This window comes from Ambystoma mexicanum, chromosome 2q, assembly GCF_040938575.1.
Source record: "Ambystoma mexicanum isolate Mex_15411 chromosome 2q, UKY_AmexF1_1, whole genome shotgun sequence".
Classification (NCBI taxonomy): Eukaryota; Metazoa; Chordata; class Amphibia; order Caudata; family Ambystomatidae; genus Ambystoma; species Ambystoma mexicanum.
Window position 1 is genome coordinate 375,273,784 of NC_090924.1, and position 17,848 is coordinate 375,291,631.

A 17,848-nucleotide genomic window follows, 5' to 3' on the forward strand; every position below is an offset into this window, starting at 1 on the left:
GTGGTAGAAGAATTGCAGATAGCGGTAATTTCATTCAAACCAGTGGGGGGCATGTTTTCTGGGGTCATAGACACAGATAAAGTGGCATTTGCATCATTAGGTAGCAAGGCAGTGGTAGAAGAATTGCAGATAGCGGTAATTTCATTCAAACCAGTGGGGGGCATGTTTTCTGGGGTCATAGACACAGATAAAGTGGCATTTGCATCATTAGGTAGCAAGGCAGTGGTAGAAGAATTGCAAATAGCGGTAATTTCATTCAAACCAGTGGGGGGCATGTTTTCTGGGGTCATAGACACAGATAAAGTGGCATTTGCATCATTAGGTAGCAAGGCAGTGGTAGAAGAATTGCAAATAGCGGTAATTTCATTCAAACCAGTGGGGGGGCATGTTTTCTGGGGTCATAGACACAGATAAAGTGGCATTTGCATCATTAGGTAGCAAGGCAGTGGTAGAAGAATTGCAAATAGCGGTAATTTCATTCAAACCAGTGGGGGGCATGTTTCCTGGGGTCATAGACACATAAAGTGGCATTTGCATCATTAGGTAGCAAGGCAGTGGTAGAAGAATTGCAGATAGCGGTAATTTCATTCAAACCAGTGGGGGGCATGTTTTGAGACTATGTTGGGCTAAAATGGAAGCCATGAGGCCTAAACATAGCATGCACCCCCTGGGTGAGAATCCTTTGCCATCCCAGTCAGAAGCAGGCACCCAGCACCCTCAAAATCCCCATCGTGGCAAGGGTAAAGCTTGAGACTATGTTGGGCTAAAATGGAAGCCATGAGGCCTAAACATAGCATGCACCCCCTGGGTGAGAATCCTTTGCCGGCACCCAGCACCCTTCCATGCCCTTGTGCGCTGTCCCAGCGCATTACATATAAACTAAATAAATAAATACACTACTACAGTGATGGTACAGTGTAAAAACACATTTACATACCATTCTACAAGGCATGTAACATTCCCAGCATGTACCATAGAGATAACGTTTGTGTGAGGTTGATTGGTGACAGCATTTAATGGGCAGGTGGCATGAATGATAAAGATCATGCACCCTGGGAAAGTTCCAGCAGGGATCCGATATTGCCAATTAAGCCACATTTGATTTAAATATATCCCGCATTAAAAAAAACATGAAACCCCCCCAAAAAAGCCAAACGCAGCTGCCTGATCAAGTTGCTGCAGCAAATAACAGAATTTTTCAATCGCGTGCAAAATGCATAGAAACAGAGCTGCAGGATGCACTCACCTGATAAGCTGGCTGGAAACTGAAAAGGAGCATCTGGTGAAGGAAGGCCTTATGTTGCTTTCCTTAGCACATAGATAAAGTCCATATGATACCCGAGAGTATTGTGTGTTTGTTTAAAAGTTTGCCGACACTTTTTTGAAATGCCTTAAGGCGTCATGACGTGGGGACGTTTTTTTTTACGTATGACGCACTGTGATGATGTAGCTGATGAAGACAATCATGGAGGAAGGAGGACTCCATGCCGTGCACCGGCAGGTATATTTAGCTGCTGGTGGCTTTGTTTGTTCTTTCGGTTTTGGAATTCTGCAGCATCTGGATCTTCGTCGTCGTCCTCGTGGCTGTTTCCTCTTTGTCCTGGTAAGTATACAAGCTCCCAAACAGAAGCCACAATGCATGGCATATGGCCGCCATGCATGCGGGTCCTCGAGGATCGAGCTATTGGCAACATATAGTCCAATGGCGCAATTACCTCCAGATTTCAGGGTAAAACAGATGTGGAGGAGAAAAGAACGGCTTGCATTAGTTCTGCAGTGTGTGGCGTCTCCGGCGTAGCAAATCTCCTGGCATTTGGAGTAGAAACGAATACGCCGCTCGGATTCCTAATCATTTTGCTTATCTTTTCCATTTCCTTTGCGGCGAATGCAAATGGCGGGACGAGGTTCCCAGCATCCTCTGGGGCAGCTTAGATTCCTTGTTTTCAAAAGTGTACTTTGAATGCTTACATCCAGTCAAATGAAAGATTACACTCGTCTCCCATACAAGGGGGATCAAAATGTACTTTGTTTACAGGCTGAAGGTATACTGCTGAAATCTTCAATGCATTATCAGCTTTCCTTACTGTTCTGGAACGTGTATTTGCCATTTGTTAATCCAGTCACCATGTGTGCCTTCTAGTTTACAAGCTTCACTCCCCTGATGATCCCGTTCTCTCCAAAGTAGGCTAATCCAGTTGCTCCTCCTCAGAGGCATTCTTCTTTCTTTTCCTGTTTCCTGCAGTTTCGCGTTGCAAGTACTCGCTTCCCAGCTCTGGTTTAGACGCGTGTTCGCTGCCTTCTCTCCACTTCCCGAGGCCTTCAAAACAACAAATGAGCTCAATAAGATACACAGTGCTCAGAATGCTTTATAACACCTATTATTCAACTTATAGCCGTAACCCGCTAGACGTATTGAAACGTGGTAAAAACTAGCAAAACCAGCTAGAAAATGTACTTTCCTCGCGTTTTGGTAAATGCTAATTCTGTTGCGTTTCCTGTTTGTACAGTGTCCGTGCGTTTGTTCAGTCGAACCTGATGTTTTTATCGTCTCCTATACAAGGGGGATCAAAATGTACTTTGTTTACAGGCTGAAGGTATACTGCTGAAATCTTCAATGCATTATCTGCTTTCCTGACTGTTCTGGAATGTGTATTTGCCATCTGTTAATCCAGTCACCATGTGTCCCTTCTAGTTTACAGGCTTCACTCCCCTGATGATCCCGTTCTCTCCAAAGTAGGCTAATCCAGTTGCTCCTCCTCAGAGGCGTTCTTCTTTTCTTTTACTCTTCCCTGCAGTTTCGCGTTGCAAGTGCTCGCTTCCCAGCTCTGGTTTGGACGCGTGTTCGCTGCCTTAATTACCACACCACTGCAACCATTTGCCTGCAGAACATTTCACTGCATTTTAAAAGAGGGTAGTGGGTCGTGGGTCATGGGGCATAGACATAGGTAGTATGAGGCATGGAGGAAATGTGTGGTAGGAGCATGGGGGAGACCGTTCTGGAGCGGTTTCATTTTAAAATAAAGACATAGGAACCCTGCATTTTGCAGTAAAGGCAATGCCCTGTGCGAGCACGTGCTGCTTTTAACGTATGTGTGTGGATGATGTGCGTGTGTTGTGTAGGGGGATTTTCTTTTAATGTATGTGTGTGGATGATATGCGTGCGTTGTGTAGGGGGATTTTCTTTTAATGTATGTGTGTGGATGATATGCGTGCGTTGTGTAGGGGGCTTTTCTTTTAATGTATTTGTGTGGATGATGTGCGTGTGTTGTGTAGGGGGATTTTCTTTTAATGTATGTGTGTGGATGATGTGCGTGTGTTGTGTAGGGGGATTTTCTTTTAATGTATGTGTGTGGATGATGTGCGTGCGTTGTGTAGGGGGCTTTTCTTTTAATGTATGTGTGGGGATGATGTGCGTGTGTTGTTAGGGGGCTTTTCTTTTTATGTATGTGGATGGTGTGCGCATGTTGTGTAGGGGCCTTTGCTTTTAATGTGTGTGGATGGTGACTGCATGCATGTGGATGGTGTGCGCATGTTGTGCAGGGGCCTTTGCTTTTAATGTGTGTGGATGGTGACTGTATGCATGTGGATGGTGGGCGCATGTTGTGTAGGGGCGTGTGCCTTCAGCCACCTGATTTATTAGCACTGTGCGTGTCCTTCACTGAACTCCTTTTATAAACAAACATTGGCAAAGCCAACACTTTGGGCTTTTGTGTAAGGATTAGGCCTCTGCCAGGTATTGCTATTAGATGCCCAGCCACTCACACCATTTTGCACATGTTACTATCAATGGTCAGTTAATACCACTACGGAAGAGACTGCAAGTGCCTTACTACACAAAAGGCAAAACTGTTGGCATTGCCAATGCATGTTTTACAACTCGTGCTACACCCCCTTTGTCAACCCTGCTCTCACGCTCCTGCTCCATACATGCACAGATCCTCTTGTCTGTGTCCTGCTCGAATCCTCAGGACCCTACTTTTTTTGGACTCTGCTTTCCTAGCCCTACTCTGACACTCCTCCTCTCTTGTCTCTGACCTGCATGGACTCTCCTGTGCTGCTTGGACCCTGCTTCCCAGCCCAGGGCCTGCTCATATGCCATGGCGTGACAGGAGGGTGGTAATAAGCCATGATTTCTCTCACGTTGCTGCTGGCGATAATCTCAAATCATCCCGGGGGCTGGGGCCCCTGCCCCCCCACCCCCCTCAGAGCTTTCCGGGGCGGGGACAGATTAAAGGCAGGCCTGGGAGAGCGATCCAGGAATGTGTTTACAATGCGGAAACCAAACACTGGGATTGGCTACCTGTTCATGTTCATGCAATTATGTTGCTGGAATAGAGCAGAGTTTTAATTGCCGCTCCTAGTATGCACAGGTCTCTCGCTCAACCCTACAAGATGTCACACTCCTTCCTAGAACCCCATCTGGCCATGCCTCTCATTCTTAACCTTTCACACACACATCACTGTTACACTTTCTCTCCACCCCACCGTGTGGCCTAATACTTCTTGATGCTTTCTTTCCACATGCCACTTTGCGTCCATAGTTTCTCCTTCCATTATGTGCTGCTCTTCTGGTCGAAGGTCTCCCTTCTTGAAAGTACTCCAAATCTATTTTAGAGGTGAGCTTACTCTCTGTTCTCACACCTGTGTGCTGGCCTTACTTGCTGTGGTTAAACTCAGGAACACTGTTCGCCGAGCGTAGGTGTTTTTCGGTTGGTAGCTGCCATGTGGTGTTGGGCAAGACTATGAGGATTTTGTCTCATTGTATGTGATTTGTCAAGACTACCGCTTGAATGTGTGTTCTGTTCTCTTACACAAACCAAACATCGGCATGTAGGTTGTGAGGTCATGGAATTATGTGGGGATATGTGGTCTTTAGATTGCAGGTGTTACTTCATATACCATTCATAGGCCATTTTCAGCTACAGTAGACAAAGTAAAGTGCAGAATCTTATTAAGTGGACACCAGTAATTCTTACAGTTGAATCTGAATATTCAGTGTTTGAGAAGGTGTATGCAGAAGGGTGAGTTTTTAGCATGGTTATTTAGCGGCAGCACCTTTGATACCTGCGCTGTCCTGACTAAATGAGTCCCATATGGTGCCTCCAGGGGTGATGTGTTCCCTCTAGTGAGAAATAGCTCACTAGCACAGATGGGCTAAATGCAGGATCTGGCGCACTAACAGAGATGGGCTAAATGCAGGATCTGGCTCACTAACAGAGATGGGCTAAATGCAGGATCTGGCTCACTAACAGAGATGGGCTAAATGCAGGATAGTGTAAAAATGGCAAGAACGTATTTGTAAAGTTAATGATGTTGGTTCCAATGCAAGTCATGTTGCAATGAGGACACAGCGGGTCATTCAGGTTCTGCATATTAGGATACTAGCTTCAATCACAAATGGGGACACTTCAGGCAGGAACATGTCCATAGTAAGGGGACCATAAATTAATGATCCTGTACAGAATAGTTTCACAAAAATACTTTGAGCACACTAAATGTATTTATTTTTCGTCTTTTAGGTAATAATTCAAACCATGGCCCTCTTTAATGTGCTTTTCTTTGATTGCGACAACTCTCTCTGTATTCGAAAGGATGGGGAATTTGAGCCATTGGCAATTCCTGGTGAAGTGATTTGTAAATGGCTGGTAGAGGGTCTTGATGAAAGTGGAAAAGAAATATGTGAAGAAAGGGATTTCAAAGCGGTAGTGCTTTTCCAATCGGCAGGTAAGCAAAGTATATATGTTTTTCCCTCTGTTTCCCTCCATTTGATGTTTCGGGAGGAGGGTACATCTAACGTCCCTACAGTGAGGCATCCCCTTTTTTTCTAACATACAGATGAGTGCTGCACAATGCCCACCACTCTTTCACAGCATCTCTACTTCCTCTAGAGTAAGTCTAATGTATAAAGTATAGATGCACAACATGGTTCTGACACTTTGGTTGTGTAGATAGTCACATTTTGAAATTTTCGCTTGAGGTTTTAACTTGCCTTTTTCATACCTGCAGTCAAGAAACAGTGTATCAAGACACAAAAAACATTTGAAGAAATAATTAAAGACTATTGCGGTGATGCAGAGGGACTGATTCAGGCCTTAAAAAGGAAGGCAGAAGAGGAAAAGGAGCTACTGGTGGATTCGGGCAATCGGGGAAGTGCTGGAAAATTTAAAAGAGTGTTGCGTGAACTGCAAGAAGAACATCCAGTGAAAAAAACAAAAGAAAACAAAGAGAATTATTTAGTAAAAGCTGATGGGAGGAAAGTGACTGCTCCCAAACTTAGTAAGGCCTGTTCACAACTACAGTCACAAAAACTGGAGAACCTAACTCTTTTGGCAGGGATGGCTAGTGTTCTTCATTCTTTCATTCCTTCCTCAGAGCCCACCTCTGTTGCTTCACCTGGACAATATAAAGACGCTGCGCAACAACCACTAAATGGACTATCAAATAACAGTGAATTGTCGGCTGCAAATATTTTGTCGGATAGATCTAGTTTGACATGCTTAACTCTATCCCCACGTCTTCTAAATAGTGTGTCCTTGTTGCAGAATGACAGTCATGCCTGTTTAGACAGCGAGTTGACACCCACACGTGCACACAAACCTGCTCAATCATTCAGACTACAGTCTTTAAAAACAGCGGAATTGGGAACATCCTCAAAACAGAGTTTGGCTGCAGTGTCAGTCCCCACTAGTGACCGAAAAAGCAGTGTATCACCATGTGAAGGGAAAATGCAGAAAATACTGTTTACCTGCCCGAAACAAGCTGTTTCAACTCCTCTGAAAAACCCGAACTACAATGTATCCAGGATTGATGTGGATGTACAGCATGCACCCCAAGATGCAGGCCCTATTTTTTGTGCGGATGAAAGCCCACATGTAAGTAAACATTATGCATGCAATAGTTGACTCCTATGAAACTCCCCACACATTAGCAACGTGACCTTGACTTATTAGTCAGTCCACTGAATTTACATAGGGCTTAACTCATTCCTGTGCTAATAATGATCCACATCTTAGGCTATTGGTTTCTTTGTCTCCATATAGTACATAGACTAACAACTTTGAAGATAAACAATAACACTTTAAAATACTACTGGTATTGATTTGTAGCATGAATAAATGACGTCAAGACAATGTTTGTTCGAAGCAGATCATACATAGCTTGTTTATTTGGCAATGCTTTACTTTTCAGGCTTCATTTTTGTCTGACCTGCAACATCCTGATGAATCAATGGACTTTGGAAATGGAGAAATGCAACCTTTTGACACTAGGGTATACACCTACAATATTTTCTTTAATAGCCCAGTTGTCAATGCTACAATTTTGTATTCCTAATTTTGTTTTTTTTTTATCCCCAAGGAAATGGTGTATAATTCGTTGTCTTTAGTGAATGAAAATAATTCTTATTCATCGGATTGTCCTAATGCTCACACTGAAGATCCAGCCCAATTACTGGCAGAAATAAGATCTCTACGTGCAGAGAACCATTGCTTAAAAGGTAACTAGTCCAGTCATTGACCAATATCCAGTAACCCAATATCTAGTAACCAATCGATAAGGCTAGCGCCTCCTAACAGTACATCAGAGGTTGAAGCAGCGAAAACAGCTTGGAGGGAAGGTGGACTGGGCTAAAGTACAGCTCTACCTTCCACTTTCCATCCGAGATTTCATTCATCTGCGTAACACTGTTCGCAATATTTGTAACTTTGAGTAATAATGCTGATGTTGGCCCAATCACCCCTCATCCACTGTTTTAGTTTGTGATGACAAAGAGTACATGCCTTTTAACTGTTTTTTTTTATTTTATTGTAGAACAGTTACAAGCCACGCAAAGACACAGTAAGTTGGCAATGCATCATTTGCAGGCATCACTGGCAGCTCAGACCAGGACCAATTCATTCCCGGAATCAGCAGCATTCCCAGAATCAGCAGAGAAGTTGTTTGAAATGGACACTAGATCATCCACACAACAGAAGGTGACACTTTTTCATCTCTTTTATAACCTGTTTCTATTCCTTAATCTTAGTGTATAACCAAATCTTTGTGTGCATATAAATTAAGAAGCAATATTCTGCATAGATTCTGGCCAGGCCCATTTTTTCATTTATAGCTTAAAAAATATCACCTAGATGATGGATATTTGCACCATAGTTGTAGGCATGGCTGTATTTGAAATGTGTGCAGACACACTATATTTTGTGCATCTGCTCTCCTGCTATTCACCAGCAACCACGCCATATATAATATATAATGTATCCTAGCAGTGAAACTTTGTTCTCCTACAGTTATTAATTCATATTGTGCCATGGCGGCCAAAGTGCAAGCCTAGAAGGCAGCTGAAGGTGTCCTTGATTAAGTACAAATGTTAGGATTGATATCAATCCAACTGTTTAGGGGTCACATTTCCTATGCAGGAAATTCACCTCACCATGTTTATAATACAATGTGTACTTGCATGTCATGATAATTTGTGTTAATATTATATATTGTGCTATATTTCCAGGCTGATATGCAACAGCTGGTTACGGATGCCAAAGACCCCACCAGATTTAGCGGTATAATTGTGCCAAAGCGAGAGCTCTACAGACTTTTGGAGGGGGCTAAAGCTGCTCGAGATGGTGCAAGCTTCCTTTTGAATGGGGTCAGCGAGCTTCTCTTTTCACAGAATGAGTTTGCTTCTGCTAAAGGAGTAACAACAGCCAGAGCTGGGAGTGATGTCCTTGATGTAGAAAAGGTTGATGCTTTGCACGGTAGGTCATTGAAAAGTCTCATTCTTTTTCCGAAGCTAATGCTTAATCATCACTTTGACGTATTAGTTGTATTGGTTTTGAAAACTGTACATTTCCACTTATGCATTCTATTTCTAACTGTGTGATATAAATCAATATTGCTCCACTAAAGACCATAAATCTTCTGCAGCCACAGAAAACCATTATTCATGTTCAGTTCAAATCTATCTTTTAAGCCTGTTTCATCCTTTGTGTACAAATGCATTTAAATGTAGTGACGCAATTGTAAGTTGACATTTTAACATTTAGTTAATCTGGTATGTATTCTGCAATAAGGAATTTAACAGTGCCTATTCGGGTGTCCATTTTTATTCATATATCCTTTTTTATTTTTTTATTTTTTGTAGAATTTTTGAGATCTGTCTGCAAGGCTAACAGCTGGCCTACTATGGACTGCCGAGTAATAAGGAGGAAGCTTGCTACCAAAATTTGCAATGCCAGAAGAGGCCTAAAAAAGACTCCACCTTTTGAAATGCAGGATCAATGATTGTTTGTATTTTTGTAAACCTATTTATTCTTATGGAGCTATGCCGGTAAACTGAATTTGTTGAATAAAAAAAGTTGTCACTATGTTTGCTTGAAGATATCTTATAGCCAGAGCAATACAACATTAAAATATCAACAATTTATAGCTGCAGAATTTTACTATCACAATATGAACTCGGTAATAATTAGCTGCTCTTAGGGTTATTGGGTGTAGTGACTGGCGGAAGTCTGTCATGCTGGTAGACCTTTAACAGATGCTGTTTAGCTGGAAGTGTGTATTTTGGTGTAGTGCTTTGGAACTGTGGGACTTTTATGGGGTGTGAGGCCATGTTGTCTAGAGGTGAGAATTGAAATGGGGGAGTTGGTTTGTGATATGGGGGTTGTAGTTGTGTGCACTAAATCGGCGAACTTGGTTAACGGGTGCTCTAGCAAAGATGAAAAGTGACAGCTGCAAGATTTTCTTTTTCCAGTACACTATCCAGAAGTCTAACTAGAGTCATTGTAAAGTAATGCCACCAATGTTACTCAAAAGGGATACATCCTGTGGTAATCCAACCCCTTTTCCTAAATCTTTTGGAACCATCTTGAAATCATTTAAACTCATCCTGGAGTGGTCTGCAATAATCATTTACAATTTAAAACCCATCCTAATGTTGTTATGAAGTCATCCTGGAGTTTTCATGGGGTCATCCTAGAGTAATCCAAACTCATCCTGAAGTTGTCGTAGAGTCATCCTGGAGTTGTCGTAGAGTCATCCTAGAGTAATCCAAACTCATCCTGAAGTTGTCTTGGAGTTGTCGTGGAGTCATCCTAGAGTAATCCAAACTCATCCTGAAGTTGTCGTGGAGTCATCCTGAAGTTGTCATGGAGTCATCCTAGAGTAATCCGAAGCCATCCTGGAGTAATCCAACTCATCCTGAAGTTGTCATGGAGTCATCCTAGAGTAATCCCCACTCATCCTGAAGTTGTCATGGAGTCATCCTGGAGTAATCCAAGATCATCACTGGAAGTAATCCAAACTCATCCTGGAGTAGTTTCTGTGATAACTCTAGAGTCATCATCTCATTAAATATTTTGGCCTGTGTGAATACTTTGGATGATCTTCCTGAACTATCCATGGATGACTCTAGAATGGAGTCATCGGATGACTCCAGAATGATTCCAGGATGATCTTCCTTTTTGACTGGGGTGGTCACTTTCTTATTTTTATTCTGTGCTCCTTTTCTTCCAGCGCACCTCTCTACCTTTCACTCATCTCATTCCCTCTGACTGCCTACATTTTTGACCTCCTAATTATCTCCTGTGCCCTTCGTTCTGGTCTCTTTCGATTTCCCTGCTTGAATATTTGAAATGACCGTTTAACTACCTCGTTTTCTTACCGCCTCGCCTGATGCCTACTCTCCCTGCCCCGTTTCGTTCTTTCCTCTCGGCAATAATTCCATTAACATTTCCATTTCACGAGCTGCATGCGCCCCTTTGCAGGCTGTAGCAGTCCCCATCTCTTTCAGGCCCCATGGCAGCTTCTACCGGAGCTTTGGTTTTCTTGGACGTCATGCTGGGTAGCCTTTGCTGATGCTTATTGCTCTTTCTCATTACATATGTATCCCAGCTATTGACTTGCATGCGGGGTGGGGCACTGTGCCACAGCGTTCTTCTTTGCCTCTTTCCCTGGCTGAGTCATACGCCACCCGGAGAGCCCAGTCCTCTGATGGTTTGTTTTTCAGGGGGGCTCTGGCAAGATTTTCCCTCACGCTCCTAGCTATTCACGAGATGCAGGTGCCGCCGCCTCTGTGTTAGAGGGCATGACTGCTGTCTCTATGTGGGGCATCGCAAATGGTTCACTCAGCCGTCCCTTGCCAGTGAGTTTCAATGTGCACGCAGCACCTCTGGACCGGTCGCTTCCGCCCACTGTCTGCAATGGCCTCACAGTCCCGCCTGCTCTCACCCCAGACTGGTGGGGGGCCTGGGCAACAGTCTGCAGTGTCTCGTTCTTATGGGCATCCCCCATTACAGTAACCCGGGCACACCCTGGGGGGGGGCAGGCAGCCAGGACCATGCCAGCCTAATGCTCACTCGAGGCCACCTTATCTAGTGGCCTGTCCGGCTCACGTTGTCCTCCGTTCTCTGTCTCGGCCTGATGCGTTCCTTGCCGCTGGCCCCTTACGTTGCTCAGCATCATGTCGGGGCTCAGTCACCTTTGGGGCAGCATGCTTCTCTGCAATATGCAATGCCGGCAGGTCCTCCGTTGATGATTGTGCAGGAGCCGACCACTATGGACCCCGCAGCAGTACTCTCCTCTTATAGCTGCACAGATGACATTTATTGGAGCACTGCATTCTCTACAAATAGGCCCACTAGCTTAGAAAATGCGTCTTTTAACCGTTTACTCCGGTTATGTGTATGATAACTCATTAAAATGAAGAAAGTGTGCTGTTGTAGCTGAAGGGGTTTTGTGTTCTACTAGAATCATAGACACAATACATCCAAGTGTGCTTGCCAAACACTGTTACCGAGATGAACTCGCAGAACCTCCCACCAATTTGCATTGCACCTTTAAATAATGAAGGCTGCGCTATTTGTTCGCACTTGTTACTATTGTTCGATGCTGGCAGAATGCACCAAAGGCTTTTAAAATAGACTGGGCTTAATCTCAAAGTTACATTTCATAAATGTAAACAATTTTTCACAATGTGAAAAGTAAACATGAGCTACGTGAGCAGAAATAAATAATACCCAATTTGAAACGATACTTAAGTGGCAAATGGCAGAGGACTTCTGTGCCCAGATTAGGGGGGCTTTATAAGGGAGTGCCCTGCTGCTGCAGGCACGCAGCTCGTTATGCATGAGGAGATAGCATCTGCAATCCCAAACAAGTCAATGACAAATAAGCTGGCATCACAGGAATGACATAGACAGCGCTGGACACTTCACATGTGTGTGTGTTTCATTGCAGTCATGTAACCATTGAACAACCAACTGCAACATGCAGTGATGGGAATGCAGTCAAATCTAATAGTGACTGGATGCAAAGTAATTGTAGGCCAGCAGCACGTGACCCTGCTGAGGTGCTTGTCTCCACGGTCTTCCCTTGAATGGGACAGTAGCGTTAATCCCGCTCTGGCAATGCTGTTTTTAACAGGACTTCAGCGAAGGATACGTAGAGTGCTTATAAATCGGGTGCCTGAACAGCTGCAGCAAATGAATTTTGTAATGTGAGCTCCGCAAAGAGCACTTTTAAAGCCCCAGAACGAAAACATTACAAAAATGTATATATTGCAGCGTTATACAACTGATGAATGGCACATGGTGGTAGTTGCTGGTACTTTCTTTACACATTGTACTAATGATTATTCTGGTGCAGCTTCAATGTTACAAGCAGTTAACTCTCCCTCCTTCATGTGTGAAAACCATTTTAATACTGCTCTGAGCCTATGTTGCCCTTTCTCAGATCAGTCTCTCACTTTCTCTTTACAGACAATCAGCAACACTTTACATGAACAAATCCAACCAGTCCAGGGCAATCGTGCAACTAAAAACATCAGACTTCAACCTCCACAGTGCACCTTCCGGGATTTGGATTTCCCATAGCCTGCGAAGGAGTTCATTGCAGTGACCATTCTCCAGAACGAGGTGAGCTAGCATGAGTCGTCTGTAGGGTTTGGTGCTCAGGGCACTCCAACTCTGTTTCTGAATGCTTTTTTCATATTTCGGTGGTTTTTTTGGACAGTAAATTGCACATTTGGTAGGCCATTTTTCCAAATATTTTGCGGGGGGAGAACCCCCACGCACCCCCCTTGGGGGGGTGGGCTCGCGCGCAGCGTGCACTCGCTACTAAATTTGCCCTGGGAAATTTACGCCCCAACAGCTTTCAAACTCACCAGCTGCCACTGGGCACACGTATCCCAAAATTAAACAATACCCCTTTTGTGAAAGTCTGTTCTTGACTTCAGAAACAGCTGGAGTTATAATTAAAGGCTCGACAATTTTAATGAGGCTTACGTCTAAATTTAAAAAAGGCATGGGATGGCAGGCTGGCTCTGATGAAGGCACTGTTTCATCTGATGGTTCTTGTGTTTCTTGTTTGGATGTCTGTGATAGCTGGTGTTGGAGAGAGACTGCCCGTGTTAGGATCAACGTCTTGCTTGATCTTAGCTATATATTGTTCTCATTGCTTAATGAGAGTTGTTCTGAGGAGGGTGGTGCTTCTAAGAAGCCATAGGGGTTGGTACAGCCCACTGGTTCTTGTTTACATTGAACTAGGATGGTGCAATGCGGATGCATTCTATTCAAATGTCAATACAGTACCTGCGAGAGGGACACAAACACACCAGGGCTGGGGAAGCAGCTTTACTCACTTTCAGACGGCAAGGTACAGTGTCTGAATGTCCTCTGACTCTGTTGGGTCAAATAAACGATAGCCCCATACCAGTCTAACGCAGCCGCCACTGTGGGTAATGTTGGGGGCCTAAAAGGGTTTATCTTTCTTGTTCTTTGCCGTTGACAGGCTGGTGGCAGTGCATGTAGTCTGTTTGGATTTCTAGCCAATGCACGGCAAAAACAGTACATGAGTGCTGCCATTTTGCATAAATATAAAGCAGAACAAACAATTTGGACTGGACACGGTTGGAAGGATTTGTCTGACTTCCGTATCGGGTGCATGGAGGATTAACTGTAGCTTCTCCTCTTCGACCCTTCCATGAGAGTATGTGTTGTGACACACAAAAGTGGATGCCTGCACAACAAGTGAGAAACAGGTGTATTAGGAGTGTTAATTCCAAATACCTGCTCTAAGATGGACGCTATGCAGTGATAAAATCATGGCAAAAAAGTCGCCTGTACAAAAAATTGCAGCAAAAATGCTGTGGTTTGACCCGTTAAAGGTGTACTCCATTACACCATTTAAGGGGAGCGGGGGTTGTAGTGGTGCCCCCTGGTCAGCTTAATTGGTATAATGGGTCCAGGGGTTGTGGGTGTGTCCCCCGTATCCTTTACATGGATTGCAGTGGCAAAATCACAGCCTTTTTGCTGCAATATTTTTTGTCCACGGCCATTTTTGCTGTGATTTTAACACATGGAACCAGATGGCCACCACGGACAAACAGAGTTCAGCAATTGGTCGAAGGTAGAGACTGTCTTCTATGTCCAGGTCAAATTTCACTGAAAGGATGCCAGTCAACAAGAAAGGGTTGTACAGGGGTGAGTGAAGAGGCAACAGTGGTTGAAGTGGGTGCAGGGTGGAGACCAAAGGGCGGCCTTGGGGAGCAGAGGAATCATAGGATGCATTGAGAGAAAGCAACCCTTTTCAACTGGACAAAATGTATTTTCACTGTTCGAATTGCCTGGTGGTTTATAACCAATTATGCAAAATGCTCTTTGTGTCCTTTTCTTGGTAACTTGGACTGAATCGGGGTGCTGTAAGCACTGCATTATGTATGCATTTGCAGTGTTGGGTAATTCAAATGCACGTTATTCTAATGATCTTTTCCATGTAGACTTTTCCACATCAACACGTGATGGAGGGCCTAGACAACCACTGGGGTGTTAGTTTGTGAATCTCACTTGTTGCAATACTTGTTTAGGCATGCATCAACTTCTGGCCTCTGTGATGTGCAGCTACATACATGGCAGTTAACAGTATCCTTGTAACAGTATTCACATCGGAGGTACCTACCTCCTATACCAGGAACTCTCCACTTCAAAAATATGTTCCCCTTGCCCCTATCCCTTCTGAGTAGAGTATACAAATTCCTCTGCCCACAATGCCGCAGTTAGCTTCTGATTGGATCTGAAGGCCTCCCCTAACCTACGAGCCAAAGTGATTGCCACCAGAAGGACTGCCATTACTGTAAGCATCTTGGTGTCAATAGAGGAAATGGGTTCAACATATGGAAAATGTAAGGATTTAAGAACTAACGAAGGTCCCAAGGCAGAATTCCCAAGTGAATCACTGGTTTAAAAAGTTAAACAACTCCTTGGGACCCCCCTCCCCCAATGGTTTGAAAATCTCTAAATGCCTGAATCTGTGCGCATTGAGCTCTGAGTTAGGGCACTGCTTGCCCCAGCTTAAATCCCTCTTGGAGGAATTGTATGATAAACGTGACTTGGCTGGGAAAGTGCTGGCTTGTTCCAAGTTCTTACCACACCACAGAGCAAAACTCGTTAGGGCGGCATGCCTCTTGGAGTTCGGGACTCCCAGTCAGTTGAGAAGTCATATTTTTACCCTGTAAGCTTTCCCTCTCACCATCCCATGTAAGAACGTGGCATCTGAGCATTCCCGAATGGCCAATGAAAGGGGCAACTGCCACTTTCGACAACAGGAGAACCAGGACATCTTCGGCCAAAAATGTGCATACCATTGAACGCTAACTGGGAATCTTTTGTCTTTATGAATAATTTGAGGAGCAAATATAAAGAAACCGAAGTCAAGGCGCAGACCTGGAGGCCACCTGATCGCCATGACATCGAGTCCACACGTTCCTGCTAATGGAAACCCGGAACAGAACCTTGGATTAGGTGTGCTAGGGGGGATAAAGATTGATGAATGGAAAACCCAGCTGGGAGCAGATCACATGGAAAGTCTTTGGGCACGATTCTCGCGAGGCAGATGGAATGATACTGCTCAGGCTGTTCACTGTCATATTGTAGGCACCACTGATGTGGACAGATTTTAGGGATACTAAATTTCTTTCTTCCCAGAGACCCATTTTCAGGGACAACTGGCCCAAGTCTGGAGCTAGGCATATGCCTTCTTGCTTACTCATTTGATTTCTGTATTATTGCCTGTCCTGACTATGGCCCCATTATTTTGAATGTTGGAGAAGAATGCCTCGAGAGCCCTGAAAATGGATGCCAGCTCCCTCCAATTGGAGAACCTGCCTACTTCCAGCAGGCTCCAATTCTCCTGATGCCACCAAGTTCCTGAATTCACCCCCACCCACCATCACTGGCATCTGTATTAATTGTGATCAGTGGGGGGCTCCCATAAGGGGAAACCTCTTATCAGGATTGTCCTGTTCAGCTACCATTGTAACTGAGTCAATACATCATAACTCACAGGAACCCAGGCTTCGTATTCCTGTGATTCCGGAGCCCAGTAACTGTGGAAATGGGAAATTGCCCAAGGTACCAGTAATAATTAGGCTGCCTTATGGCCAAGGTCCTGAACAATCGCTTGGGTCAAATGCTCCTGAACTGCTAGAAGCTTCCTCAAAAACACCTGCAACTTGATTCCTTCTGTAGCCCCCCCATTGGGTCCATATGTCAGGTGGACAACTTGTGAGGCAAGTGTTATTGAATATTAAAAAAATGAACTGGTACAGTCCTGTTTTCCATAGGAAACCTGTGCTGCACCTTTAATTGAGGATCCACCTGCATGTGTGTCATCTGAGAGATCCTTCAAAAGTAAACTCATGAGGTGTGGTGTTAAAGGGCATGACTGAGTGCCATTAATTCAGTTATAGCAACCCAACCCTTACTTGCAAGGACCAGACTGGTGCATCGCTCAGTGCCCATTAAAAATGTACCTGGCTGATCTTGCCATTTTCTGGCTTGCCATGCACCATGGCCAGGAAGGGAACCATGCTCCAAGATCACCATCGCAGCCTGGGATTTTGCCAATTTAGTGACCCATTGCCTTTGAAGAGCGCAGCACACATTGACACAGCGTCAGCCCTGCTTTCCTCTACGCAACACCCCATGAAGAAGAGGGGAACCGCATCACATTTTACTACCTCGGCTCCCTCTTCAGTGCTTCCCACAAGGAAGGGTAGCACTGCACCCACAGGAGCCACCACCTGAGCCACATCTATCCCCCTATGCCACTCCCCAGTTATGAAGGAGAGCACTGTGTGATTACTGCTGGGTCTGCTCCCTTCCTAGGTGGACCCCTGCTGAAACCCTGGACTGCTTCAAATACACCGCCCAGGCTAGAATACTGTTGCCCCCCCCCCTACAGCTTATGCAAACGTCCGGCAGCTTCTGACATACGTGGCCCAGCTGGTACAAATTGCCTGGGGTCCTTGCTCTTTCCAGTGTGCCGTGCCACTCCTAGCATATGTGTCCCGACCAAGGTAGTCTGTTTGGGCCCCCCATGCTGTTATGATAACATCTGATCACTAAAGAGACCTACATCAGCACACCATTGTCCGCACATCATTGTGATCCGTTGTGGTTACTCAAACCTAGTGTTTCCATTTATAGAGTTTGGGATATTTCTGTACTTATCACCTTACTGGCCTACCCTTGGCATGAGTGTGTCACACCCAGGGTGATCGCAGAACCCAGGGTGAGTGGGGACACTGTAGATAGGTAAGGAATGGGGCTAAGGACAAAGATTGAAGTCTGAAAAAGTGTTTTCGTGTGCCGATCTATGGCTGTCTGCGACCAAGTGTGTAGCCAACCATCACCACTACACTTGGTCTTCCAGGAGAAGTCCCACACCCCTGCAACGTCTGACAAGTTATCTGCACATGCTCCTCCAGTTTCCTAGGGAAGCTGCCTTGGTAAACCAGTGATTTAACTATGAGAACATATGGAACCACTGAAGAGATGGAAGCGCAAACACTGGCTCTAGAATT

At 44.7% G+C, this 17,848-nt stretch overlaps 1 protein-coding gene across 1 annotated transcript; it reads left to right on the top strand.

The window, feature by feature from the left end:
• Window positions 1-1,194: 1,194 nt before the first annotated feature.
• On the top strand, window positions 1,195-9,313 carry LOC138569437 (uncharacterized). The gene is made up of 8 exons (XM_069647407.1): window positions 1,195-1,603; window positions 5,520-5,724; window positions 6,007-6,872; window positions 7,189-7,269; window positions 7,357-7,495; window positions 7,810-7,973; window positions 8,501-8,747; window positions 9,134-9,313. The coding sequence occupies exons 1-8, from the start codon at window positions 1,454-1,456 to the stop codon at window positions 9,271-9,273; spliced, it is 1,992 nt and encodes a 663-aa protein (XP_069503508.1). The 5' UTR covers window positions 1,195-1,453; the 3' UTR covers window positions 9,274-9,313.
• The last annotated feature ends 8,535 nt before the right edge of the window (window positions 9,314-17,848 follow it).

Excerpts from the sequence above, each read along its gene's own strand:
- LOC138569437 (XM_069647407.1), top strand. The coding sequence starts at position 1,454 with ATGAAGACAATCATGGAGGAAGGAGGACTCCATGCCGTGCACCGGCAG. Across the intron at positions 5,725-6,006 it reads AGTGCTTTTCCAATCGGCAG|TCAAGAAACAGTGTATCAAG; the intron begins GTAAGCAAAGTA and ends TCATACCTGCAG. Across the intron at positions 7,496-7,809 it reads AGAGAACCATTGCTTAAAAG|AACAGTTACAAGCCACGCAA; the intron begins GTAACTAGTCCA and ends ATTTTATTGTAG.